The sequence below is a fragment of the Corvus moneduloides genome, chromosome 30, assembly GCF_009650955.1.
Source record: "Corvus moneduloides isolate bCorMon1 chromosome 30, bCorMon1.pri, whole genome shotgun sequence".
NCBI classification, from domain to species: Eukaryota; Metazoa; Chordata; class Aves; order Passeriformes; family Corvidae; genus Corvus; species Corvus moneduloides.
This window is the reverse complement of record NC_045505.1, coordinates 280874-306260: the sequence shown is the minus strand read 5'-3', so window position 1 is coordinate 306260 and position 25387 is coordinate 280874. Positions and strand designations below refer to the sequence as shown.

The following is a 25387-nucleotide window of genomic DNA, read 5'->3' as shown; positions in this document are numbered from 1 at the left end:
GGGTCCCCCCGGGGGGGGCGCGGGGGCTCTAAAGTGCCTGGTTGACCCTCGGGGCGCCCGTCGAAGCTTGGGGGGGGGGGCGGGGTTTGGGGGGGGTTATTGCACTTGACCGACCCCCCCGGGGCAGGGATGGCTGGGGGGGGGTGGGGGGGGGGGGGAGGGCAGCACCCCCGGCCCTGCGGGGGGGCTGGTGCCCGGAGATCTGGGGGTGGGGGGGGGTCCTCCATGGCCCCCCCCACCCCGCACCCCGAGCCGGGGGCACCGGGCAGCAGAAGGCACGGGGGGCACCGGGGCCGGCGGGGGCCGCGGGCCCTGGAAGCACGAAGGGGGGGGGGCGGCCGGGACCCCCGGCCCCCCCCGGGGCGGCGCGCAGCGGCTTTTGCCTTTTTTTTTTTTTTTTGGCCTTTTTTTGCCATTTTTTTTTTTTTTTTTGCCTTTTTTCCGCGGTTTTTTTCCTTTTTGAGTTTTTTAGAAAACGCGGGAGGAAGAAAAGCCCTCCGAGAGCGGGGAGGTGGGGGTGGAACGGGGCGGGATGGGGGGGCAGCGGAACCCCCCCCCCAACCCAGCGCCGGGACCCCCCCACCACCCCAGGCCGGGCTCAGGGACCCCCGCCCGGGGCTCGGTGGCCGCGGTTGGGGGGTGGGGGGCACCGGGCGGGGGTCTCGGCGCGGCCCCTCCCGGTGGGTTCGGGGTCCCTCGGGCCGGGCGGGGGTCCCGGCGCAGCCCCTCCCGGGGGATGTGGGAGGGTCCCTCGGGCCGGGCCCCCCCCGCCGCTACTTGGGGTAGGGGTAGGGGAAGGCGCCGGGCTCGGACGGCGACTCGATGGGGCCGTGGGTCGGGGTGGCTCCGCCGTCCTGCGGGGAGGGGTTAATGGACCCCCAAACCCTGCACCCCTAAATCCTGCTTCCCCCCCCCACCCCCAGACCCCCTCCCAGACCCCCCCACCGCACTCACCTCCAGCGGGAGCGCCGCTGGCACCGGCGGGTACGGCGGGATGAAGGCTCCGGGGACGGCGGCGGCAGCGGGGACGTACTGGGGACAGCACCGGGGAGGGGGTCAGGGGGGGCCGGGAAAGGGTCAGGGGGGTTTTGAGGGGGGGTCTCGGGGGGGTCTTACCGTGCCGGCGCTGCCCAGTGAGAGGTGGCCGAGCTGCTGGGCCAGGGGGGCCACCACGGAGGGCTGGAGGGGGACGGCGTGGTCCACGGCGGGGGCCAGCACCGCGCCCTGCACGGAACGGTCAGCGGGGGGACACGGGGGGGACACTGGGACTGGGGCCATGGGGACACAGGGGAGACCGGGGGGCCATGGGGAGACTGGGGACATGGGGGGGACATGGGGACAGGGGCCCTGGGTACACGGGGGGAACATGGGGGGGGACACGGGGAGGACACTGGGACTGGGGCCATGGGGACACAGGGGAGACCGGGGGGTCATGGGGAGATTGGGGACATGGGGGGGACATGGGGACAGGGGCCCTGGGTACACGGGGGGGACACGGGGGGGGACACTGGGACTGGGGCCATGGGGACACAGGGGAGACTGGGGGGGCCATGGAGAGATTGGGGACATGGGGAGGACATGGGGACATGGACAGACATGGGGGGGGCACAGGGACCGTGGCCATGGGGACACACGGGAGACCAAAGGGGGGCATGGGTAGATTGGGGACATGGGGGGGGACATGGGGACAGGGGCCATGGGGACATGGGGGGGACACAGGGACAGGGCCGTGGGGACACAGGGGAGACCGGGGGGCCATGGGGAGATTGGGGACATGGCAGGGACACGGGGACAGGGCCTTGGGGACACAGAGGGGACCAAGGGGGACCATGGGGACACAGATGGACACGGGGGGCACAGGGACTGCGGCCATGGGGACACTGGGGGCACATGGAGGGGACACAGGGACAGGGGCCATGGGGACACAGCGGAGACCAAAGGGGGGTGTGGGTAGATTGGGGATGTGGCAGGGACACGGGGACAGGGCCTTGGGGACACGGGAGGGCCATGGGGGGCAATGGAGGGGGATACAGGGACAGGGGCTGTGGGGACACAGAGGGGACACAAAGGGATTGGGGTTGTGGGGCCACACAGCGGATGCAAGGATTGGGGTCATGGGGGACATGAGAGACACAGAGAGAGGGACATACGGCAGGGGGACACAAAGACAGGGCAGAGGGGACACAAAGGGGGACATAAGGGGACACAAGGGGATGGCGTGATGGCACATAGGGACTGGGGTCACAGGGGGACATGGGGGAGGACACCAGGACACACTGGGGACACAAGAGAGGAACAGGGGGTGGGGGGGACACCGGGGACACAAGGGGGGTTGGGGCTCTGGGGACATCCCGGGGACACAGGGAGGGGGGACACAGGCACTGGGGCCGTGGTGACGCATGTGGGACGTGGAGGAGGAACAACGGCGCCATTGGGACACGCAGAGGACACGAGGGTGGGGGACACTGGGACCAGGGCCATGGGGACACAGAGGGGACACAGGGAGCAGGGACATGGGGACCAGGGCCATGGGGACACAGAGGGGACACAGGGAGCAGGGACATGGGGACCAGGGCCATGGGGACACAGAGGGGACACAGGGAGCAGGGACATGGGGACCGAGGTCATGGGGACAAACGGGAGACAAACGGGGAGGGCACATAGGCACCGGGGCTGTGGGGACACACGGGGCATGGGACATGGGGGACATTAGGACACTGGAGGACATGGGGGACACAGGGGACACTGGAGGACACTGGGGGACATTGGGGGACATGGGGGACACTGGGGGACACTGGGGGACATGGGGACACTGGGTGGTCATAGGGGACATTGGGGACACTGGGGACACTGGGGACATGATGGTGGCTCCATGGGGGACACCAGGGATACTGGGGACCCTGGGGGACATGGGGGACATGGGGGCTTTGCACCCACGGGGAGGGGACATGGGACAGGGCCCAGGGACCCCCCGAGCGAGGCTGTGCCACCAATGGGCGGGGCTTGTCTGAGGTGGGTGTGGCAAAGTGGGAGGGGCTTGGCTGCAGGGGGTGGGGCAAGAGTGGGTGTGGCAGGGGTGGGGATCCAGCATCCCCTCCCCCCATCGGGGCGGGGCAGATCCAAGCGGGGCTCCCGACACCCCTCCACCCCTCAGGGCGTGGCACCGGGCGTGGCACCGGGCGTGGCACCGGGCGTGGCTCACCGTGGGCTGCACGAGGTAGGACTGGTGCATCCAGGTGGGGCCATGGACCTGCGGGTGGTGGCACCAGGTGGGAGCACCTGGGGGGCTCCCCCGAGCACCCCACCCCCTCTCTCAGGTGGGGACCCCCCCTCCCAGGACCCCCCGAACCCCCTGTACCTGGTAGGACGACACTGGGGAGGGGAGGTAGGGGGCCAGGGCGGCGGGAGGCAGCATCCGGCCGGGGGCCAGCCCGTAAGGCGCCGGGTAGAACCTGCGGGGCGGGGGGTCAGGGCTGGGGGGGCCGTGGCCAGCAGCCCCCGCCCTGCCGGGGCCGGGGGGGCCCTGGGGCACCCACCCGTTCTGCAGCGCCGTCGCGGGGTCGTAGGCCAAGGTCACGGTGCCCTGGGGAAAGGGGGGGAAAGGGTCAGCGCTGCCCCCCAGCACCACCAAAGCCCCCCCAAAAGTCGTCACTCCCACCCCCTCACCGTGTCGCCGTCCCGGGCCCAGGCTCGGCCGTTGGACACGAACTTGCCCTGGCTCTGCCGCTTCTTCTGCCCCCCGTCCGCGAACTTGCAGAGCAGGGGGTCTGGGGGGGCTGGGGGGGGAATGGGGGGCTGTCAGTGCCACCAGCCGGCCCCCAGTACCCCCAAAATGCCTCACCCCCCCGCCCCGGGGGTCCCCCAGCCCACCTGGCACCCCTGGGGGGGTTTTGATGAATTTCCCGTTGAAGTGGGTGATGACGGCCTCGCACTTCTCCGTGGATTCCATCCTGGGGGGAGCGGGGCTGGGCCGGGGGCCACAGGTGGGCCCCCCCCGGCTCTGTGTGCCCCCCCCTCTCTAGCCTGGTGCAGCCCCCCCCGTTCTCTGCAGCCCCCCCAAGTCCCTGCCCTTCCCAGCCCTTCCCAGCCCCCCTGTATCCCCCCAGCCCCATGGGCCCCCCAGCCCTGCAGCCCCCCCAGTCCTGTGCAGCCCCCCCCCCCCAGCCCTCCCCATCCTCCAGGCCCCCACAGCCCCTGCAGCCCCCCCAAGTCTCTACCCCCCCTGAACCCCCCAACCTCTGCAGCCCCCCAGCTCCGTGAAGCCCCCCCAGTCCTCCCCATCCTCTTGAACCCCCCCAGACCCTGCAGCCCCCCCAGCTCCATGCAGACCCCCAAGCCTCTACCCCCCTGAACCCCCCAGCCCCTGCAGCCCCCCCAGCCCTCCCCATCCTCCTGAACCCCCCCAGCCCTGCGTACCCCCCAGCCCCTGCAGCCCCCCACAGCCCACCCCATCCTCCTGAACACCCCCAGCCCTGCGTACCCCCCAGCCCCTGCAGCCCCCCACAGCCCACCCCATCCTCCTGAACCCCCCCAGCCCCACTCTTTGCCCCTTTCACCCCCACCCCCCCAGCCAAGCCCTGCCAGGCCCCCCCGTACCGTGCGAAGCCCACGCCCCGGCTGGCCCCGTGGGGGTCCCGCAGGATGCGGGTGGAGACCACCTGCCCAAAGGGCTTCAGCAGTGCCTCCAGCTCCTGCTCGTCCACGCCCAGCGGCAGGTTCGAGATGTACAGGTTGGTGGGGTCCTGCTCCTGTTGCTGTTTGGGGGGGCAGGGGGCGGTCAGGGGGCTGCCTGGGCCCGTGTGGGGGTCCCGGGGGGCTGTGGGGGTCAGGGGGCTCCATACCTTGGCCATCTGCGCCTGCACCCCGCTGGCCTTCAGCGCTGTCACGGCCTTTTGGGCGGCCGTGGGGCTGTCAAAATCCACGAAACCATAGCCTGGGGAGGGGGGCAGCGGTCAGAGAGAGACCCCTCAGAGTCCCCCCCCGCCCCCAGACCCCCCCTCCAGCCCCGCTGCCCCCTAACCTTTGCACTTGTTGGTTGTCTTGTCCAGGATGGCTTTGGTGGAGACGATCTTCCCGTAGCTGGGGTGGGGGAAAAGGGGAAATCACAGCTCAGCGGGACCCCCCACCCTCCCTGGGGGGTTCTGGGGGGAGCGGACAGCGGGACCCCAGCCCCACTCACGGCTGGCAGAGCTTGACCAGGTCCTGGTCCGTGGTGCCGGGGTGCAGCCCCCGGATGTAGAGGTTGGTCTTGCTCAGCTGGTCCGGGGCCCCCCCCGGCGGGGCTGGGGCTGGGGGGGCCCAGGGGCTGCGCCGGGGGCACATAGGGCTGCTGGGGGGGATGGGGAGGGGGGAAAGGAGGTCAGTACCCACCGCAGCCCCCCAAAATCCTGCCCCCCTCCCCTCCAGGGAGACAGCGTCGATGCGGGGAGGGGCACAGGGATAGACCCTGCCCATCCTGGGGGTCCCCCCAGGCTGCGGGAAACACCCCCGGAGACCCCCCCCCCCCGCCATTCCCGGGGACCCCCGAGCCGGAGGCAGCGGCAGCTGGAAACCTCCGGGCTGATGTCAACGTGAAAACATGAATCACCCCGCACCCCGGCCCCCCAGACCCCGTCACCCCCCCGGGACCCCTGGATCCCATCATTCCCCCCCCCCGACCCCCATTATCTCACCCCTGGATCCCATATTTCCCCCCGGGGTCCCCATCATCCCCCCATCCTCCTCCCCCGGGGGTCCCCACCCTCCTCCCTCCCCCGGGACCCCCGGACCCCGCCACTCTCCCCCGAGGGTCCCCACCATCCCACTCAGGGCGTCCCCATCTTTCCCCACCCCGGGACCCCTGGACCCCGTCATCCCCCCCCCGTCCAGGGTCCCCGTCATCCCCTTGTCCCGATGTCCCCATCACCCCCACAGGGGTGTCCCTGCTTCCCACCCCAAGTGCCACCCCATGTCCCCCACGTCCCCCCCAGCTCCCCGTACCCCCCCAAACCCCGCCCCTGCTGCAGCTCGGGGTGTCCCCCCCGGGGGGACACGGGGATAGGGGTGACCCCCCCCCCCCCCCCCCCCAGCACTGCTGACCGGGGGGAAACTGAGGCACGAACGGGCTGGGGGGGGGGGGGGAGGAGGAGCGCGGACACGCGGGACCGGAGAGGACCGGAGAGGGGCGATGACCGGAGCTCCGCGGGGCTGTCCCCGCTCCGTGTTCCCGAGTGGGGCCGGGGGGGAGGGGGGGGGGCCTCTCACGGGGGGTGTCCCCCCTTCTTAGAACCCCATTCCCCGCCCCCCCCCCCCCCCCCCCCCCAGGCCTGTCCCGCCGGGACGGCCCCGGACCCGCCCCCCCCACCCCCCACCTCCGCCGGGCCGGACCCCCCCGGCCGCCGCCCCCCGGCCCGGTACCTTCTTGCCGCCCTTGTTGTAGGCGAAGGCGGGGAGCCCCGAGCGCGGCGGCACCGAGAGCAGCATTTTCCCGAGCGCGAGGGGCCGGGACCGGGCGTGACGTCACACCGGGAGCCAGCCTGGAATCCGGGCGGGCCCCGCGACGCCGGGTCCTAGCGCCGATCCACGCCCGGTGCCGCCCGTCCTCCCCGGGTGGCACCCACGGGGCCACCCGTCACCCCCCCCCATCCTCCCGGTGCTGCCGTTGTTCCCCCGGTGATCCCCGTCACCCCCCCCCGGTGTCACTCGTCGCATCCTCCTCCCGGTGCTCCCCGTCCTCGCCTGGTATTGCCCTGGCACCCCCTCCGCCTCACCCGGTAGCCCCCGGTCCTGCCCGGTCCTCCCCGGTAACCCCACGGTGTTGTTCTGTCACACTCCGGGGTCAACCGTCACCCCCCCCCCGGTGCTGCCCCTTCCCCCGGTGTCACCCCCCCAGTGACCCCCACCAACCCCACGACAGCGGCGAACCCCCTGGGGGTCTCCCCGCCACCCTGGATATTGCCCCCTCCCCACAAATGAGGCGTCCCCCGGTGAGACCCTCCCCCCGACCGCCCGGGACACCGGGGGAACACCGGGGCGACACAGCGGGGACACCGGGGGGACACCCCGCACCCACCTTCTGCCGCATCGGCGTCAACCGGGGGGTCGCTCTCACGAACCCCCGGGGGGACTACACCCACCTAGCCCACCTCCCGTCCGCGCCGGGGGGATGTCAGGAACCCCACCCCCCCAACCTCGGTGCGGCGCGGCCCCTTTAAGTGAAGCACCGCCCACCGCCGCCATTACCGCCTCGGCCCCGCCTCCCCGCCCGCACCATGGGCGCGGCCATTTTGGAGGCGCTGGTCACGTGGTCCGACACCACACCTCGCCCGTCGCCATATTGGCGCCTTTCCTCCGTCACGTGACTGAGATGAGCCCCGCCCCCCGCTGAGGCAGGGCTGGGGGCCGCCATCTTGGAGTCGGGAAAGGGGGAATTTGGGGGGCACCTGGGGGGTCTGTGGGACGAGATGGAGGTTTCTAGCGGGGTCTGGGGGTCCACAGGGCAGGACTGAGGGGTGCTGGGGGTTCTGTGGACTAGGATGGAAGGATTCTGGGGGCACCTGGGGGGTTTCTGGGGCATCCTGGGGTCATCTGAGTGTCCATAGGGCCGGACTGGGGGACCTGGGGGGGGGGTCCTTGGGTGCAGGATGTGGCATCTGGGGGGTGTATAGGGCAGGATTGGGGGTTCTGGGGGCACCTCGGTGAGGTCTGTGAAGCAGAAGGGGGCACCTGGGGGTTCCTGGGGGGGGTCCTAGGTCACTGGAGGGGGTCTGAGCACCGAGGGGTCCTGGGGGGGTCCTGGGGGGCAGGATGGGTTACCTGGAGGCACGTGGAGGGTCTGTAGGGCAGGATTGGGGGGGTTCACAGGGCACCTGGGGGGGTCTATGGGGTAGGATAAGGGGTCTACAAGACGAGGAGGGGGTCTTGGGGGCACCTGGGAGGTCTGTAGGTCTTGGTGGTCCCCAAAGCGTCCGTGAGGTGACACAGAAACGCAGGAATATTCTGTCAGGGGCAGAACGGGGGGGTCCCAGCCCAGCTGTGCCCACCCTGGCAGGATGGCCGGGACAGCACAGGGCGGGGGGGACGGGAACAGGGTCTGGGGGAGCCCTCTGTCCCCCCCCTTCTCCACCCTTTGTCCCACTGGGTGTCCCCCTGAATGTCCCCTCCCCGTGTCCCCCCCCAATGACCGTCCACATGTCCCACCACGTGTCCCCCGTGTCCCTTCCCCTCGTGTTCTCCCCGCAATGTCCCCCCAGTGTCACCCCCGGGGTGTCCCCCTCGAGTGTCCCCCCGTTGTTCCCCCTCTCATCTCCCCTCCCCAGTGTCCCCCCCCCCCCGCATCCCCCCCATATCCCCCCTAGAATCCCCCCCGCCCAGTGTTGTCCCCCCCCGGTGTCCCCCCGCGTGTCCCGGCGCTGTCCCAGCCCTTTGTGGCCGCGGATTGTTCTGGCTTTGCCGGGCTCAGCAGCGCCGGGGCCCCCCCCGTGCTGAGCCAGGGCCCCCCCGTGCTGAGCCAGGGCTTCGCCCGCTGACTCACCCCACGTGCGGGGCCGCTGCTGAGCCGGCAGAGCCACGGCCCGGGGGGGCACCGGGGCTGCCCCCACCCCCGACCCCTCCCGCTGCCCCCCCGGGGACCTGCACGGCGGGGACAGCCCCGGCCCCGAGCTCGTCCCGGGTGTGTGACCCCCCCCAGGACAGCCCTGTCCCCCAGCTTGTCCCGGGTGTGTGACCCCCCCCAGGACAGCCCTGTCCCCCAGCTTGTCCCGGGTGTGACCCCCCCCCAGGACAGCCCTGTCCCCCAGCTTGTCCCGGGTGTGTGACCCCCCCCAGGACAGCCCTGTCCCCCAGCTTGTCCCGGGTGTGATCCCCCCCCCAGGACAGCCCTGTCCCCCAGCTCGTCCCGGGTGTGTGACCCCCCCCCCCCAGGACAGCCCTGTCCCCCAGCTCGTCCCGGGTGTGTGACCCCCCCCGGGACAGCCCTGTCCCCCAGCTCGTCCCGAGTGTGTGACCCCCCCCCCCAGGACAGCCCTGTCCCCCAGCTCGTCCCGGGTGTGTGACCCCCCCCCAGGACAGCCCTGTCCCCCAGCTTGTCCCGGGTGTGTGACCCCCCCCAGGACAGCCCTGTCCCCCAGCTTGTCCCGGGTGTGTGACCCCCCCCAGGACAGCCCTGTCCCCATTCGTGTCCCAGGTGTGTGACCCCCCCCAGGACAGCCCTGTCCCCCAGCTTGTCCCGGGTGTGACCCCCCCAGGACAGCCCTGTCCCCATTCGTGTCCCAAGTGTGTGACCCCCCCAAGGACAGCCCTGTCCCCCAGCTTGTCCCGGGTGTGACCCCCCCCCCCAGGACAGCCCTGTCCCCCAGCTTGTCCCGGGTGTGACCCCCCCCCCCAGGACAGCCCTGTCCCCCAGCTTGTCCCGGGTGTGACCCCCCCCCCCCAGGACAGCCCTGTCCCCCAGCTTGTCCCGGGTGTGACCCCCCCCCCCCCCAGGACAGCCCTGTCCCCCAGCTCGTCCCGGGTGTGTGACCCCCCCCCAGGACAGCCCTGTCCCCCAGCTTGTCCCGGGTGTGACCCCCCCCCCCCCAGGACAGCCCTGTCCCCCAGCTTGTCCCGGGTGTGACCCCCCCAGGACAGCCCTGTCCCCATTCGTGTCCCAGGTGTGTGACCCCCCCCAGGACAGCCCTGTCCCCCAGCTTGTCCCGGGTGTGACCCCCCCAGGACAGCCCTGTCCCCATTCGTGTCCCAGGTGTGTGACCCCCCCCCAGGACAGCCCTGTCCCCCAGCTTGTCCCGGGTGTGACCCCCCCCCCCCCAGGACAGCCCTGTCCCCCAGCTCGTCCCGGGTGTGTGACCCCCCCCCAGGACAGCCCTGTCCCCCAGCTCGTCCCGGGTGTGTGACCCCCCCCCAGGACAGCCCTGTCCCCCAGCTCGTCCCGGGTGTGTGACCCCCCCCGGGACAGCCCTGTCCCCCAGCTTGTCCCGAGTGTATGACCCCCCCCCAGGACAGCCCTGTCCCCCAGCTTGTCCCGGGTGTGTGACCCCCCCCCAGGACAGCCCTGTCCCCCAGCTTGTCCCGGGTGTGTGACCCCCCCAGGACAGCCCTGTCCCCTTTCGTGTCCCAGGTGTGTGACCCATCCTGGTCCCCCTGCCAGGGACAGCCCTGTCCCCACCCTCAATCCACGTGTGTCACCCCTCCCGCTGCCCCCCAGGGACCCTGTCCCCACTCTTGTCACAGATGTGTGACACCCCCGCCCCCCGACAGGGAACAGCCCCGTTTCCCGTGCTCGTCCCAGGCGTGTCACCCTGTCCCCACTCTTGTCTCATGGGTGTGACCCCCTCGGCCCCCCTCAGGACCCTGTCCCTGTGCTTATCCCGGGTGTTTGACCCCCTCAGGGACAGCCCTGTCCCCGCTCTCATCCCATATGTGTGACCCCCCCCTCATTCCCCCCAACCTTTCATCCCGGCCTTTCATCTCTGGTCGTCCTGGCAACACCCCAAAGGGTCCCGGGGGTTGCCATGGCACCCAGGGATGCTCCAAGCCCAAGGCAAGGATCCCCGAAGCCCCCTCCCAAAGTCCCACCCCACCCTCAGCGCCTCAGGGGTGCCCTGTGCCGGGGGGGTGGCAGTGCGGGGGGGTGACAGGGACAGGGGTGGCAGTGCCAGGGGGTGGGAGGTGCCCCCACCCCGGCTGTCCTCCGCGTTCCCCTCTCCCACAGCTGCGCCATGGCCATCAGGGAGGTAAGACCCTGCGAGCGGCCCCGACCCCCCCTAGCCACCCCAAAGCTACCACCCCGGGGTCCCTCCCTGCCAGGGGGGGTGGGTTAGCAGCCCCTAACTCATGGGGACTCCCCAAGGCTGTCACCTCAGTGCCCAGCCCGTAGCCCTGGCACGGGGGTCTCTGTGTGCCCCTCACCGTGGCCCCCAGCCCTGTTGTGGCTCCTGCCCCCACCTTCGTCCCTGTGACCCCCCCATGGCCCCATTGCCAGGTCATCCTGTCACCACAGTGCCCAGGGACTGACTGAGGGGTCCCATCCCCGAGGTACCCCCTCCCCATGGTACCTAGGGGATCCTGTTACCGTGGCACCCCATCGCTGAGGTACCCCATCGCCCCAGCACCCCCCAGTGTGGGACCCAGGTGCTGAGGGGTCCCATCCCCCGGGTACCCCATCTCTGAGCTACCCCATCCCCGTGGGTACCCAAAAACTGGGGCATCCTGTTGCCAGGGCACCCCACCACCAGGATACCCCATCACCAAGGGACCCCCACCACCACCGTGGTACCCCATCACCGTGGTACCCCATCACTGGAGCATCCTGTTGCCATGGCACCCCATTCCTGAGACACCCCATCCGCAAGGCCCCCCGTCCCACGTCACCCCCTCTCTGTGCCACCCACTCCTGGCTGTGCCCGCGGGGTGACCTCCGGCCCCGCTGTCCCCCCAGGAGCTGTGCAGCGGCCACTTCTGGCGGGGGGTGCTGGCGGAGGTGGCAGCGACCCTCATCTTCGTGGGGGTGGTCCTGGGGGCTTCCGCAGCCCCGGGGCCACTGGCTCCGGCTCTGGCCGGGGGGTTGGCAGCCGGGGGGCTCGTCTGTACCCTCGGGGGGCCCCAGGCCAACCCCGCGCTGACGCTGGCGCTGCTGTGCACCCGCAAGACGAGCGCCCTGCGCGGGGCTGCGGGGGTCCTGGCCCAGTGCGCAGGGGCCACGCTGGCCTCTGCTGCTGCCCGCGCAGCACTGCCGGACGACACCGGCCTCGTCACCAGGGTGAGTGCCCTCATCCCTGTCCCCGTCCCTGTCCCTGTCCCGTGGCACTGGACAAGTGTCCCTCCCGCAGGTGAGCGCGGTGGGGACGGCGGGGACGGCGCTGGCCTGGGAGACCTTTGCCACCTTCCAGCTGGCGCTGGCCGCCTTCGCCGCCGCTGAGCACGCGGCCCCGCAGGCCGGGCTGGCCCTGGGCAGCGCCGTGGCAGCCGGTGCCCTGGCTGCAGTAAGGAATCCCTCTTGTCCCACCTGCCCAGGGGGTCCCCACCCCACCAGCCCCTGACCCCCCTGTCTCCAACAGGGACCATTCTCCGGGGGCAGCATGAACCCTGCGCGCTCACTGGGGCCAGCCATCGTCACCGGTGTCTGGGATGACCATTGGGTGAGTTGGGGGCACCCCCGGGCCCCCCCAGAGTCCCCAAGTAAGGGTGGGTCCCCCAGCTGCAGCGTGTGACCGCTGTGGTGCCATCCCCACCCCAGGACGGCGGGTCCTGGTCTTCCCTTCCCTTGGGTGGGTCCCCCTGGGACAGGTCAACATCAGCTGCGTCCCCAGCCTGGGCCCTCCTGGCGTCCCCATCGCAGGACAGGTGTGTCCCCACATTCCCATCCTTGGGACAGGCCCTGCCTCGTCCCCATCCTTGGGATGGACCCACCCCTGTCCCCCTACCCCAAACATGTGACCCCCCCTTCCCACGGCTCCTCGTCCCTGGGGCAGGTTCCTCTGCTCAGTCCCCATCGCTGGGGTGGGGGTTCCCTGTCCCCCCCACCCCTGCATCCCCCCATCCCTGGCACACCCCAACACTCTGTGCCCCCCCAGGTGTACTGGCTGGGGCCAGTGCTGGGCGCCGTGCTGGCCGGGCTCTCCTACGAGTTTGTCCTGGCGCCCGGAGCCTCCCGGGAGAAGCTGGGTGCCTGCCTCGCCTGCCGGGACGTGGCTCTGGTGGAGACCCCCAGCCTGTCCCCTTCCTCAGTGGCCCACGACCCCTCGGCCTCCCCAGCTGAGCAGCGGGAACCGGGCACTGCCTGAGCCCCCCCGGACCCCCCACTCCACCCCAGCCCCCCGATCCTCCACACCCTGACACCGGTTCCTCGCCACCGCCAGAACCTTCCGTGGGGCACCCCACAGATGGGGAGGGGGGTCCGTGTCCCTTCCCCTTTTACTGTCCTCTCCCCCCGTGGGTGGATTAAAGGTGTGTTGGGGTCGCAGGTGGGTGCGGAGTGACGCTGTGAGGGGCCGGGGGGAGTCTCGACCACCGTCCTGCGCCCTCGGAGTGCGGCGGCACCGCGGCCCCGGGGCTGCGGGCGGGCGGGTGCCCCCTCTCCGCGGCCCCCCGGCGAGGGCGGGGGCCGGGACCCCCCGTCAGCCCGTCCCGTGCCGGGGAGCTGAGCGCAGCAAAGCCCTTTGTGGTGGCCTCTGCAGCCCCGGCAGATTCCGGCGGGCGCCAATGGCCGGGCCGAGCCCTAATCCCCCCGGCCGGGGACTCAGCGCCCGCTAAGCCGGGCTGAATAAACCCTCCCGCAGACAACAGCACCGGGGTGGGGTGGGGGGGGGACACACCCCGCGGCCCCCAGCGGGGCCCACCCAGGACCCCTCCCGCGGGGTGGGGGCGGCTCCCATCGGGGTTGCCGCAAAGTGTCCCCAAAACATTTGGGGGGTGGGAGGTGTGGCAGCGCTGGCCCCGAGCAGGGGGGTGTCCCCCAAACCCCACTGAGGGCACCTATGGGTCACAGCCCCCCCCCTCCCCTTCCCCAGGGATGGGGGGGCGGCGCAGCTCTGGGGGGGGTTCCCCACTATTCGGGGGGGTGTGGGGCTGCCCGGGGGGCTCGGGGGGGGGGGTTCCTCACCGCGTGTCACCTGTCCCGTGCCCCGGGCAGCGAAGCGGTTAACGGGAGGTGGCGGAGGTGGGATCCCACCCCCGGGGCCGGCCCGGGGGGGCCTTATAAAGGTGGGCGCGGGCGGCCCCCGGGGAGGGGAGCGGGGCCGTGGAGGGCAGCGGGGCCAGGCCATGCGGGAGCTGCGCTCGTCCGCCTTCTGGAGGGCCGTCCTGGCCGAGTTCCTGGGCAGCCTCCTCTATGCCCTGCTGGGGCTGGGGGCCTCCCTGCGCTGGGCCCCGGGCCCCCCCAGCGTCGTGGGGGCCGCCCTGGCCTTCGGGCTGGCCCAGACCACCCTGGTGCAGGCGCTGGGCCATGTCAGCGGGGGCCACGTCAACCCGGCCATCACGCTGGCCTTCCTGGTGGCCTCGCAGCTCTCCCTGCCCCGTGCCCTGGGCTATCTGCTGGCCCAGGTGCTGGGCATGCTGGCTGGCGCCGGGGTGCTCTACGGGGTGACCCCGGCCCCCGTCCGCGGCACCCTCGGCCTCAGCGCGGTGAGCGGGGACACGAGGGGGATCGGGGGGCTGGGGGACCATGGGGTGTGGCATTGGGATGGGGGTGTAATAGGGATTAGGGGGGACTGGGGGGCTCCGGGAGCTGTTTGGGGGTCTGAGGTACTCTGGGACTGTAATGGGGAGTTGTGGGGTTTGGAGGGATTGGGGAGGGTCCAGGGGTTGTTTTGGGCTCTGGGGTACCATGGGGCTGTAATGGGGGTATGAGGGGTTCAGAGAGGTTTGGGGGAATTGGGAAGTCCAGGGATTATTTTGGGCTCTGGGGTACCATGGGGCTGTAATGGGGGTTCTGGGGTTCAGAGGTGTTTGAGGGGTCTGATGGTGGAGTTGGAGGTCCAGAAGGTGTTTTAGGGTTTGGGGTGATGCGGGACAGTAATGGGGGCTGGGCATCAGGGAGGAGTTGGTGGTACAGTGGGGTTTTGGGGTGTGGAAGGATAACGAGGGGGGATTTGGGGTGCTGGGGGGAATGGGGGAGCATCTCTGCGGGGTGCTGAGCCCCCTCCCCGCGCAGCTGCACCCCGGCGTGGGCCCGGGCCAGGGCACGGTGGTGGAGCTGCTCCTGACCGCCCAGTTCGTCCTCTGCGTCTTCGCCAGCTTCGACGACCGTCACGACGGGCGCCCGGGCATGGCCGCCGTGCCCGTCGGCTTCTCCCTCGCCCTCGGCCACCTCTTCGGGGTAAGGGCGGCCGCGGGGACCCCTGTGCTTGGACCCCGGGGGCTGGGAGGGGACTGGAGGGCAGCTGTCCAGCCCCCCACCGCCCTGTCCCCCGCAGATCCACTACACGGGCGCCAGCATGAACCCCGCTCGCTCCTTTGCCCCCGCCGTCATCACCCGCAACTTCGCCAACCACTGGGTAAGTGGGGGGGGACGGGGACCCCCAAACCCGCCCCGGGCCCCCCCAGTCCCTCCCCGCTTGTCCCTGTCCTGCCCCAGCCGCTGTGTCCCCGCTGAGGGCGGGCGGCTGCCGGTGTCACCACGGTGACAGCAGCACCCCGGGGTGTTGGGGACTCCCAGCCCTGATTCCCCGATATCCCGGGCGGGGACAAGCGGCCGCCCCCCGCTCACCGGGAGTCGGGTGTCCGCGGCCGGGCCGGTGCCCGGGCGTCAGCGGGGAGGGTGCCGTGTCCCGGGGGGCCGCGGATGCCCCGGTGCCGGTGCCCACGCCGCCCCCCCGCAGGTGTACTGGGCGGGCCCGCTGCTGGGCGCGGCGCTGGGCGCGGTGCTGTACGAGTTCGCGCTGTGCCCGCGGCCGCGCAGCCTGGCCGAGCGCCTGGCCGCCCTCAAGGGAGAGCCGCCCGCCCCCACCGCCGTCACCGCCGTCACCGCCGTCACCGCCGTCACCGCCGCCGAGCCGCCGCCCGAGCCGCCGGCAGAGCCGCTGGAGCTGAAGACGCAGGGGCTGTAACGGGGCCCGTCCCGGGGCGCGGCCCCGCGCCCGCCGCTGCTTTGCTGTGACGGGGCCGCCGCGGTGCGTGTGGTGCGTGTGTGTGCGGCGCGGCGCGGCGGGCGGGCGGCGGCTGGGCCCCGCTGCCGGGAACCGGCCAGCGGGCTGCCCGGAGCCGCCCGTACCGGGCCGGGGCCGCCCCGCCCCGCCGCGGCGGGACTTCTGTGTTCGGTGAATTAAACCTGCTCTTTTATTTTGGTAACCGCTCGCGGCCGTGCCCGGCGCCGGGAACCGGGAGGGACCGAGGTGGGGGGGGGGATACCGGAGCCCCCCCGGTGGCCGCGCGCGGATGGCGGGAGGTGCCGCCCGTTCCCGCTCCCGGCGTAGGTCCCGCCCAGCCAGGGCCGTTCTTAAAAGGGCAACGCCACCACCGCGTCCCGTGCCCGCAATGAGACCCTCCCGTCTCCCACCCCGCAGCGCCGCGGGGCGGGGGGCGAGGGCAGCGGGGTTCGGGGCGTACCGAGGCACCGAGCCGCCGGTTGGTGCCCGCGGCGGACGGCGAGGGACGTGTGTGGAGGGGGGCACAAGAAGGGCCACCGGGAGCGTCAGTGGGCGTTGCCGCTTGAAGGGTGCGGGCGGGGCGGGGCCTCGGCCCGCGGGAACTGGGGCGGTTGTGTAACGCCGCCCCCGCGCCGGGAGCGGGAGCGCGGCCGTGAGGGCGCCGGTGAGCGGGACGGGGGACCGGGACCGGGACCGGGACGGCGTCCGGGATCGCGGGGTCCGGGGGCGGGGAATGCCCCGGGACCGGCGGGGACCGGGGACTGGGGGTGATCCGGGGTCGGGGGGCACCGAAACAGGGGGGTGATTCGGGATCGGGAGGGATCGGAACGGCGGGGGGGTTGATACGGGATCGGGGGAACCGGGACTGTGGGGCAGGGATACTCCGGGGTCTGGAGGGTGTCCCGGAATCCGGGGGCCCGGGGAGTGCTCTGGGATCAGGGGGGTCCGGGGGCGGGGAGTGCCCCGGGACCGGGGGGGTGGGACTGGGGCTGGGGTCCGGGGTCGGGGGGGCGGTTCTGAGATCTGGGGAGTGCCGGGAATGCTCCGGGATCGAGAAGGCAGCGGAGCCGACCGGGATCGGGGTGTACTCCGGCATCGGGGGGAACCGAAACGGAGGGGGGGGGTGATACGGAATCGGAGGAACCGGGGCTGAGGGGTGCGCCGGTATTGGGGTGGACCGGGACCGAGAGGTGCGCTGGGATCGAGGGGGTACCGGGGCCTGGGGGTTGCTGCGGGGTCGGAGGGGTCCGGTATCGAAGGTGACCGGGCCTGGGAGGTCCGTCGGTGTTGGGGAGACTGGGACCGGAGGCTGCCCCGGGATCAGGGGGACCAGGACCGGCAGGTGGGCCCGTATCGGGGGAGCTCGGAACGGGTGGGAGAACCCCAGCCCGGGGGTACCGTGCAGCCGGGCTGACGGTGGCCCGCAGGCCCCCGGTGCTGGTCCCGAGCGCAGCCCCGCGCTGCATGGACTGGTACATGATGAACTGCGAGCTCCTGGCCACCTGCAGCGCCCTGGGCTACCTGGAGGGCGACGTGTACCACCGGGAGCCCGACTGCCTGGGTAGGTGGGCACCGGGGAGGGAAGGGGAGGGCAGCGGGGACCGGGGACGGCGGGGACTGACGGCACCGTGTCCCCCAGAGAGCGTCAAGGACCTGATCCGGTACCTGCGCCATGAGGATGAGACTCGGGACGTGCGGCAGCAGCTGGGGGCAGCCCAGATCCTGCAGAACGACCTCCTGCCCATACTGGTGCAGTACCCGCAGGACAAGGTGCTCTTCGACGCCGTCATCAGGTATCAGGGGACAAGTCGGGGGTCAGGGGTGGCCCTGTGGGGGCTCCTCACAGGGCAGGGGTCCCTCACACCCCTCCACCCCTCGCAGGCTGATGGTGAACCTGACGCAGCCGGCCCTGCTCTGCTTTGGGAAGGTGCCATCAGATTCCGCCTCCCGGCACTACTTTCTGCAGGTGCTGTCCTACCTGCAGGCCTACAAGGAGGTGAGTCTGCCCGGGGAGGGGTCGTGGGCAGGGGGCTTTGCCCGCACCCCCCCTTGCTCACATGGGCTCTCTGCAGGCGTTCGCCAGTGAGAAGGTGTTCGTGGTGCTCAGTGAGAAGCTCTACAACCTCCTACAGCTGGTGAGTCCCCTGTCCCCGGGGGACTGTGGGTTCTGTCCCTGCTGGGGGTCCCTCAGGGGTTGGGGGTCTGTCATCCTAGGGGGCTGTGGGTCTGTACCTGCTGGGAGTTCCTCAGGGGGCTGTGGGGTCTGTCACTGCCAGGGGTCCCCATGGGGGCTGCAGGGTTTGTCCCTGCTGGGAGTCCCTCAGGGGTTGGGGGTCTGTCCCTATTGGGGGCTCTTCAGGGGGCTGTGGGGTCGGTCCTCCTGGGGGGCTATGGGTCTGTCCCTGCTGGGGGTCCCGAGGAGGCTGCAGGGTCTGTCCCTGCTGGGTGTCCCCAGGAGGCTGCGGGATCCTTCCCTGCCGGGGACCCCCGGGGGGGGTGTGGGGGGCCCTGACAGCTCTGTCCCCCCAGGACTGGGAGCAGCGGCAGGAGGAGGACACGCTGCTGATCGAGAGGATCCTGCTGCTGGTGCGCAACGTGCTGCATGTGCCCCCAGACCCCACAGAGGAGCAGGTACCGGGATGGGGCCCTTCCCTGGCTCCCTGGCAGGTTTGGGGCCGCGGTGGCTCCACGGGGACCCCCGACACCCTCCTCCCACCCGCAGCAGGGCGTGGACGGCGACGCCAGCGTGCACGACCGGGTGCTGTGGGCGCTGCACATCAGCGGCATGGATGACCTGCTCAAATTCCTGGCCAGCGCCCAGGTGGAGCAGCAATGGGCCCTGCACGTCCTGGAGATCATCTCCCTCATGTTCCGTGACCAGGTGAGCCGGGGTAGAGGTGGTGGGGCAGGGACTCCCCCAAGAGCCCCCACAATGCTGACAGAGTTTCTGGCAGAGCCCAGAGGAGCTGGCGGCGCTGGGACAGGGGACAGCGGGTGCTGAGCACGGGGAGGACACGCGGGAGCTGGAGAGCCTGCGGCAGCGGGAGCTGGCGGAGAAGAGAGCCCGGGCACTGCAGCGCCCGTCCAGGTGAGGAAGGGGGGACTGTGTGACAGGGCCGGGACCCCCGTGGTGGGGACAGCAGCACTCAGCCCCTGTTCCCTGCCCAGGCATTCCCGCTTCGGTGGCTCCTACGTCCTGCAGGGCTTCAAGTCCATCGGGGACCGGGATGTGGTGTTCCACAAAGGGCTGCACAACGTGAGTGTGGGGCCAGGGAGGTGGTGGGGGGCACAGGGCTGGGGATGTAGCAGGGGACAGGAATGTGTGTGGAACGTGGGGCTGGGGATGTGGCACGGGATGGAGGAACAGGGATGTGGTGGGAGGTGCAGGAATGTGGCGAGGGGCACGGGGCTGGGGACATCATGGGGGGCACAGGGCTGGGGTAAAGCAGGGGAACAGGAATGTGGGTGGGACACAGGGCGGGAGATGGGGTATGGAGCACAGAACCAGGGATGTGGTGGGGTTCCAGGAACAGGGACACGGTGTGGGACACAGGGATGTGGTGAGGGGCACCGGGATGGAGACATGATGGGTGGCACGGAGCCAGGGAGGTGGCAGGGGGCACCAGCACAGTGCCACAGGGACAAATCCAGCCACTCCATCCCCTGCAGCTGAAGAGCTACACCCACGACCTGGGCAAGGAGCCCCAGCGGGTGCCCCGGCACCGCCAGGCTGCCCCCGAGTCCGAGCCCTCCCGCCGCTCCGCCCGCAACGTCCGGCTCTTCCTGCGCCACTTCTGCCAGGACTTCCTAGAGGGCTGCTACAACCGCCTGATGCTGCTGGTCAAGGTGAGGGGCTGGAGAGGCTGGGACCCCCTCCCCGGGCTGCGGGACCCCTGCTGAGCCCCCCCCGGTCGCCCCCAGGACCAGCTGGTGCGGGAGAAGGCTCAGCAGCACGACGAGACCTATTACCTGTGGGCCACCGCCTTCTTCATGGCCTTCAACCGGTGCCGCGGCTTCCGGCCCGAGCTGGTGTCCGAGACCGTGGGGGTCCGAGCCTTCCACTTCATCGAGCAGAACCTCACCACCTACTACGAGATGGCACTGATGGACAAGAAGGAGGCAACAACCTGGGCCCGCAGGTCAGTGCCTGGGATCCCCCCCAGGGCACCTGGGACACCCCTCAGTGTCTGGGACCCTGCCAATACCTGGCGCTCCCCATGGTGCCTGGGATTTTCTGGGCACCTGGGACTCTTTGGATACCTGGGAGACCCCAGGGCACCTGGGGCACCCCTCAGTGTCTGGAGCCCCCCCAGTACCTGGCACTCCCCGTGGTGTCTGGGACCTTCTGGGCACCTGGGACCCCCACAGTACCTGGGTACTCCCAGTGCCTGGGACCCCTTTGGCACCTGGGACCCCCAAGTACCTGGGGTTCTCCTTGGTGTCTGGGACCTCGTGGGCACATGGGACTCTTGGGATGCCTGGGATCCCCTGGTGTCTGGGACCCCCTGGGCACTTGGGACATCCCACAGTGTCTGGGACACCCATCCTCCCCTGCCCAGGTCACCTGTGACCTCCCTGGTGCCTGGAACACCCCAGGAACCCTGGGCACCTGGGACTTTGTGTTGCCTGGGACCCCCTTGGGCATTTGGGACTCTAGGAGTGCCTGGGACCCCCTGGACACCTGGAAACCCCCCTGGTGCCTGAGACCCCCCTCTTTGGGCACCTGTGACCCCCTCCCTGCCATCCCCAGGATGCACTTGGCCCTGAAGGCGTACCAGGAGCTGCTGCGGACGGTGCAGGAGATGGACCGCTCGCCGGAGCAGGCGGTGCGGGACAGCAGCCAGGTCATCAAGAGTGAGTCCCTCTGTCCCTCCACCCATCCCTGGGGGGTGATCCCTGACCCACCCCTTCCCACTGCCCCCCCTCCTCCCCAGGCAACATCTTCTACCTGATGGAATACCGGGAACTCTTCCTCGCGCTCTTCCGCAAGTTCGACGAGACCAAGCAGCCGCGCAGCTTCCTGCGGGACCTGGTGGAGACGGCCCACCTCTTCCTCCGCATGCTGGAGCGCTTCTGCCGCGGCCGTGCCAACCTCGTGGTGCAGGTGGGATGTGGCTGCTTCACCTTGGGGGCCCCTTGAGCTCGGGCAGCCCCTCCTGAGCCCATCGTTGCCCCCCCAGAGCAAACGTGTGCGGAGGAAGAAGAAGCCTCGCGCGCCCGCGCCACCCGCCCCGCCCAGCGCCGCCGAGCTGGAGCAGCTGTGGGAAGGATTGGCTCCGCAGCTCCAGGCCTGTCTGGAGGTACCAGGGAAGGGTCCGGCCCCATGGGACGCTCTGGGGGTGTTGGTGGGGCATGGGGTGACCCTGTCCTGCCCAAGGGCGAGGTGCCCCTCCCCGAGGACGTGGTGCCCTTCGACGCCGCCTCGGAGACGCCGGTGGAGGAGCAGCGCGCGGAGGCTCTGCTGCGGATCCAGGAGTGCCTGCGGGATTCCCGCGTGCCCCAGGCCCTGCGGCTGCTCCGCTCTGCCAGGTACCGGCACCGCGATGCCCATCCCATTCCCGGGGCGTGGGAACGCGGTGCCAGCCTGTCCCCGCTGTCCCCAGGGACGTCTGGCCCGAAGGGGACGTGTTCGGAGCCGCGGACGCGGGGCCGCCCGAGGAGACGCAGCTGCTGCGGGAGATCCTCGTCGCTCCCCTGCCCAGTGAGTCCCCAGCTGTGACACCGAGAAGGGGGAAAACTGTGGGGCGCTGCGGCCCCTCAGCACATCCCACCGCAGGGCACGCGCCCGAGGAGCCCGAGGAAGAGGAAGAGGAGGATGAGGAAGAGGAGGAGCAGACCGTGCAGGTGTCGGAGAAGGAATTCAACTTCCTCGACTACCTGAAGCGGTGAGAAGGGTTTGGGGGGGTCTGAGGGGGTCCCGCTGTGGAGCGGCTGCGCTGACGGGGCTGCCGGGCGGGCAGGTTCGCCTGTGCCCCCGTGGTGCGGGCGCTGGTGCTGCTGCTCAGGGGGTACGCGCAGAACAGCCCCCGCACCAACCACTGCGCCGCGCGCCTGCTGCACCGCCTGGCCCGCGACCTGCGCATGGAGCCGCTGCTCTTCCAGCTCTCCCTCTTCGCCCTCTTCCACCGCCTGCTCAGCGACCCTGCGGCCGCCGCGCACCAGGTCAGACACGGCCCTGAGCCCCCCTGGGAGGGGTCAGTCCCTGCGGCCCCCAGCCCCGCTCTGTCCGTGCAGCCCCCAGCCCCGCTGTCCAGCTCTGCTGTCCCCCAGCCCCCCTCTGTCCCTGCAGCCCCCAGCCCCCCTCTGTCCCTGCAGCCCCCAGCCCCCCTCTGTCCCTGCAGCCCCCAGCCCCGCTCTGTCCCTGCAGCCCCCAGCCCCGCTGTCCAGCTCTGCTGTCCCCCCGCCCCACTCTGTCCCTGCAGTCCCCAGCTCCCCTCTGTCCCTGCAGCCCCCAGCCCCGCTGTCCAGCTCTGCTGTCCCCCCGCCCCACTCTGTCCCTGCAGTCCCCAGCTCCCCTCTGTCCCTGCAGCCCCCAGCCCCGCTCTGTCCCTGCAGCCCCCAGCCCCGCTGTCCAGCTCTGCTGTCCCCCCGCCCCACTCTGTCCCTGCAGTCCCCAGCTCCCCTCTGTCCCTGCAGCCCCCAGCCCCGCTGTCCAGCTCTGCTGTCCCCCAGCCCCACTCTGTCCCTGCAGTCCCCAGCTCCCCTCTGTCCCTGCAGCCCCCAGCCCCGCTCTGTCCGTGCAGCCCCCAGCCCCGCTGTCCAGCTCTGCTGTCCCCCAGCCCCACTCTGTCCCTGCAGTCCCCAGCTCCCCTCTGTCCCTGCAGCCCCCAGCCCTGCTGTCCAGCTCTGCTGTCCCCCAGCCCCCCTCTGTCCCTGCAGCCCCCAGCCCCCCTCTGTCCCTGCAGCCCCCAGCCCCGCTCTCCATCTCTGCTGTCGCCCAATCCTGCTCAGTCTCTGGTGTCCCCCAGCCCCCTCTCTGTGCCCACATCTCCCAGCCCCCCTGTCCATCTCTGATGTCCCCCAGTCCCTCTCCAGCCCTGTGTCTGCAGCTTCACTCTGTCCCCACATTACCCAGCCCCACTCTCTGTCCCTGGTGTCCCCCAGCCCCACTCTCTTGTCCGCGATGTCCCCCAGCCCCTCTCTCCCTCCCGCTGTCCCCAGGAGCTGGTGGCCTTGGCTAAATTCATCCTGGGAAAGTTCTTTGCGTTGGCGGCCACCAACAAAAAGGCCTTTGTGGAGCTGCTCTTCTGGAAGAGCCCGGCCATCGTCTGCGAGATGACCAAGGGCTACAGCTCCCTGCAGGAGGGAGAGGGGTGAGTGGGGCTGGGGAGGGGGCTGCCACCCCCTGTCCCCTCCTCTCACCTCCCCTCTGCCCCTCCCCAGGACCACCCGGAGCCGGGTCTCCCCCTGGACCCCCCAGGAGGAGCAGGAGCTGCAGGAGCTGTACTGGAAGTACAAGGAGGTGGAAGGTACTGGAGGTCCCTGGGGTGTGGGGGGGTGGCAGCGGGACCCCCGGGGGGGTGGCAGGGGCTCTGTCCCTACATCCCCCATGTCCCACAGGTGGGGACATCATCGCTGCCATCCTGGCCCATCTCCCAACGCCCGGGCGGACACGGAGGCAGGTGGTGAAGCAGCTGGTGCGGATGGGGCTGGCCAGCAGTGCCAAGGACTTCCAGCAGGAGAGGTGGGGCAGGGACCCCCGGGGACAGGGCAGGGACTCACCCCCGTCCGGGGCAGGGACCCATGGCTGTTTCCCACCCTGCAGGAAGGGCACCCGCATCGTGCTGTGGACGCAGGAGCAGGAGGAGGAGCTGACGCGGCTTTTCGAGGAGTTCCAGGGCTCAGATGGTGAGCTGGACACGGGGGGCAGCCCCCTAAAACCCCCCTGTAGCCCCCCAGCCTGACCCCCCTTCCCACAGACGTCCTGGGGAACATCATGAAGCACCTGACGGCGCGGCGCTCACGGGCTCGGGTGGTGGAGAAGCTGCTGGGGCTGGGGCTGGTGGCAGAGCGCAAGGAGCTGTTCAAGAAACGCAGGAGGAAGGGCCACGGCCACGGCCCCGGCCCCGGGCAGGTACGGGGGTGCTGGGGGGTCCCAGGCTATGCCCTGGGGGTGCTGTCCCATCCTGGGGGCACCCAAACACGGCCTGTCCCCATCCCGAGCACCCAAACACCGCTGGTTCCCTCAGGCTGCCGTGAGTGTCCCGGCTGTGCCAGCCCAGGACAGCTCGGGAGAGGACGAGGACAGCGAGGAGGAGGAAGAGGAGGATGAGGATGAAGCAGAGGAAGGCCCCATGGAGGAGCACTGGGTGCCCGAGGAAGGGGCTGGGCAGGACCTGGCGCAGCACCTGCATCAGGAAGGTGGGTGAGGGGCTCTGAGCCCCCCTGAGTTGGGCTTGGCTGTGGGGCCGGACCCTGGGTCACCTTGTGCTGTCCCCAGGCCTGGCCGGGCCCCTGCGGTGGCTGGAGACCTGTCTGCGGAGGGTGGCGGGGGACCGCGAGGAGGACGGTGAGCGAGGCGGGGGTCGGGCGGGGGGGCTGCGGGGTCGGGGTCCTGCTGACGGCGCTCCCGGCCCAGGCGTGTCCCACCCGGTGCCGCTGGTGCCGCTGACGGAGGAGAACGAGGATGCCATGGAGGACCGGCGCTTCCGGACCCTGCTGCGGCAGCTGGGGCTGCGGCCGCCTGCCAGCGAGCAGGTGAGGTCCCTGTCCCCATCCCTGTCCCCATCCCTGTTCCCGTCCCCATCCCCTCGCTCCTGGCACAGCCCTGCAATGTCCCCCCGTCCCTGCCCAGGAATCCTTCTGGCGCATCCCGGCCGCCCTCACCCCGCAGCAGCTCCGGCGTGCGGCCGCCTCCATCGCCCGCCATGGCCATGACCTCTCAGGATCCCCCCAGGACCCGCCAGAGCCACCCGGGTGCCCTCAAGACCCGGCTCCAGGTGAGGGGTGGGGCTGGGGGTGCGGGACCCCCAGATGTGGGGCTGGCTCTGAGCCCCCTCTTTGTGCCCTTCAGCAGAGCCGCTGCCGGCAGGGCTGGGATCGGACTCGGAGAGGTGAGACCGGGGTTCCCTCTCCCTGCCTGGGGCAGGGATCCAGCCCCCTGCGTTCTCCCCGTGTGGGGCTGAGCTGTGCCAACCCCTGCAGCGAGGAGCCCGTCCCGGTCCCCATCCCTGTCCCCAGCCCCGTGCAGCCGCGCACCAAGAGGCGCCGGGAGCTCGCCAGCGAGGATGAGGATGAGGATGGTGGGAGCTCAGGTGGGTTCAGCCCCTCTGGGGGTCACTGGGTCGGGGTTGTCCTGTCCCCGGCCGCTTTGCCACATCCCTGGGGGGCTCAGCCCTCTCCCCTCTCCCTCCACCCACAGGCACCGAGCCGGCCCCCGCAGCCCCCTGCTCCAAGGAGGATGAGGAGGATGAGGATCCACAGCCCCGGGGGCGGCGGAAGCGCATCCGCTGCCTGGAGGAGGAGGAGGAGGAGGATGAGGGTTGAGGGGCTCCCCCTGCCCTGCCTGTGCCCAGGCCCTGTGCTGTTTCCTGGGCTTTTTGCAGATTTTATTGGATTCCTGCAGGTTTTTTGCAGTTTTTCTGGGGTTTCTGCAGATTTTCTTCTGCAGGTTTTGATGCCGTTTTTAAAGGCTGCACAAGCAACCAGTTGTTCCACCCTCCCCCCTTCCCCTGGTGTCCTCATCTCCCTGTTCTACCCCAAATTCCCTCTTTTTCCTCAGCGGCTGGTTTTGGTTTGTTTTTTTTTTCCTAAAACTTTTAAAATCTGGACAGGGCCCAAATAAATAAAGGTGACTTTCGGCCTTCTGGGGTGTGTGGGTCTGCAGG

The 25387-nt window shown here is 70.7% G+C and overlaps 3 protein-coding genes across 4 annotated transcripts; 2 read left to right on the top strand and 1 right to left on the bottom strand.

Moving 5' to 3' along the window:
• Positions 1–415: 415 nt before the first annotated feature.
• RBMS2 (RNA binding motif single stranded interacting protein 2) lies at positions 416–6761 on the bottom strand. Its single transcript, XM_032094249.1, is given in 13 exon segments — positions 416–854; positions 955–1032; positions 1117–1224; positions 3203–3250; positions 3359–3452; positions 3537–3583; positions 3667–3776; positions 3871–3950; positions 4597–4933; positions 5021–5079; positions 5180–5260; positions 5262–5329; positions 6397–6761. Coding segments are annotated over 13 exon segments (1257 nt in total). The 5' UTR covers positions 6463–6761; the 3' UTR covers positions 416–773.
• Positions 6762–9968: 3207 nt separating this feature from the next.
• Positions 9969–12937, top strand: MIP (major intrinsic protein of lens fiber). Of its 2 annotated transcripts, XM_032094018.1 has the most exons (5): positions 9969–10709; positions 11414–11734; positions 11805–11957; positions 12033–12113; positions 12549–12937. In XM_032094018.1, the coding sequence occupies exons 1-5, from the start codon at positions 10695–10697 to the stop codon at positions 12756–12758; spliced, it is 780 nt and encodes a 259-aa protein (XP_031949909.1). In that variant the 5' UTR covers positions 9969–10694; the 3' UTR covers positions 12759–12937. The 2 variants fall into 2 exon arrangements, with proteins under 2 accessions (XP_031949909.1, XP_031949910.1); XM_032094019.1 differs by lacking the exon at positions 11805–11957.
• A 661-nt stretch (positions 12938–13598) lies between these two features.
• Positions 13599–25366, top strand: TIMELESS (timeless circadian regulator). Its single transcript, XM_032093823.1, has 34 exons — positions 13599–14097; positions 14627–14791; positions 14889–15095; positions 15294–15517; positions 15978–16129; positions 16822–17121; positions 17200–17353; positions 17442–17556; positions 17633–17695; positions 18090–18191; positions 18283–18441; positions 18515–18648; positions 18729–18816; positions 19230–19406; positions 19482–19699; positions 20311–20414; positions 20495–20664; positions 20741–20860; positions 20938–21089; positions 21164–21261; positions 21337–21445; positions 21521–21722; positions 22722–22873; positions 22944–23029; positions 23121–23244; positions 23326–23408; positions 23480–23634; positions 23750–23921; positions 24001–24069; positions 24139–24257; positions 24355–24499; positions 24574–24613; positions 24705–24814; positions 24922–25366. The coding sequence occupies exons 1-34, from the start codon at positions 13738–13740 to the stop codon at positions 25044–25046; spliced, it is 4953 nt and encodes a 1650-aa protein (XP_031949714.1). The 5' UTR covers positions 13599–13737; the 3' UTR covers positions 25047–25366.
• The last annotated feature ends 21 nt before the right edge of the window (positions 25367–25387 follow it).

Coding starts and splice junctions, on each gene's coding strand:
- MIP (XM_032094018.1), top strand. Junction 11,735..11,804: donor ACACCGGCCTCGTCACCAGG/GTGAGTGCCCTC, acceptor TCCCTCCCGCAG/GTGAGCGCGGTGGGGACGGC. Junction 11,958..12,032: donor CAGCCGGTGCCCTGGCTGCA/GTAAGGAATCCC, acceptor TGTCTCCAACAG/GGACCATTCTCCGGGGGCAG.
- TIMELESS (XM_032093823.1), top strand. CDS start 13,738: ATGCGGGAGCTGCGCTCGTCCGCCTTCTGGAGGGCCGTCCTGGCCGAG. Junction 14,098..14,626: donor GCACCCTCGGCCTCAGCGCG/GTGAGCGGGGAC, acceptor CTCCCCGCGCAG/CTGCACCCCGGCGTGGGCCC. Junction 21,446..21,520: donor TTCCTCGACTACCTGAAGCG/GTGAGAAGGGTT, acceptor CCGGGCGGGCAG/GTTCGCCTGTGCCCCCGTGG.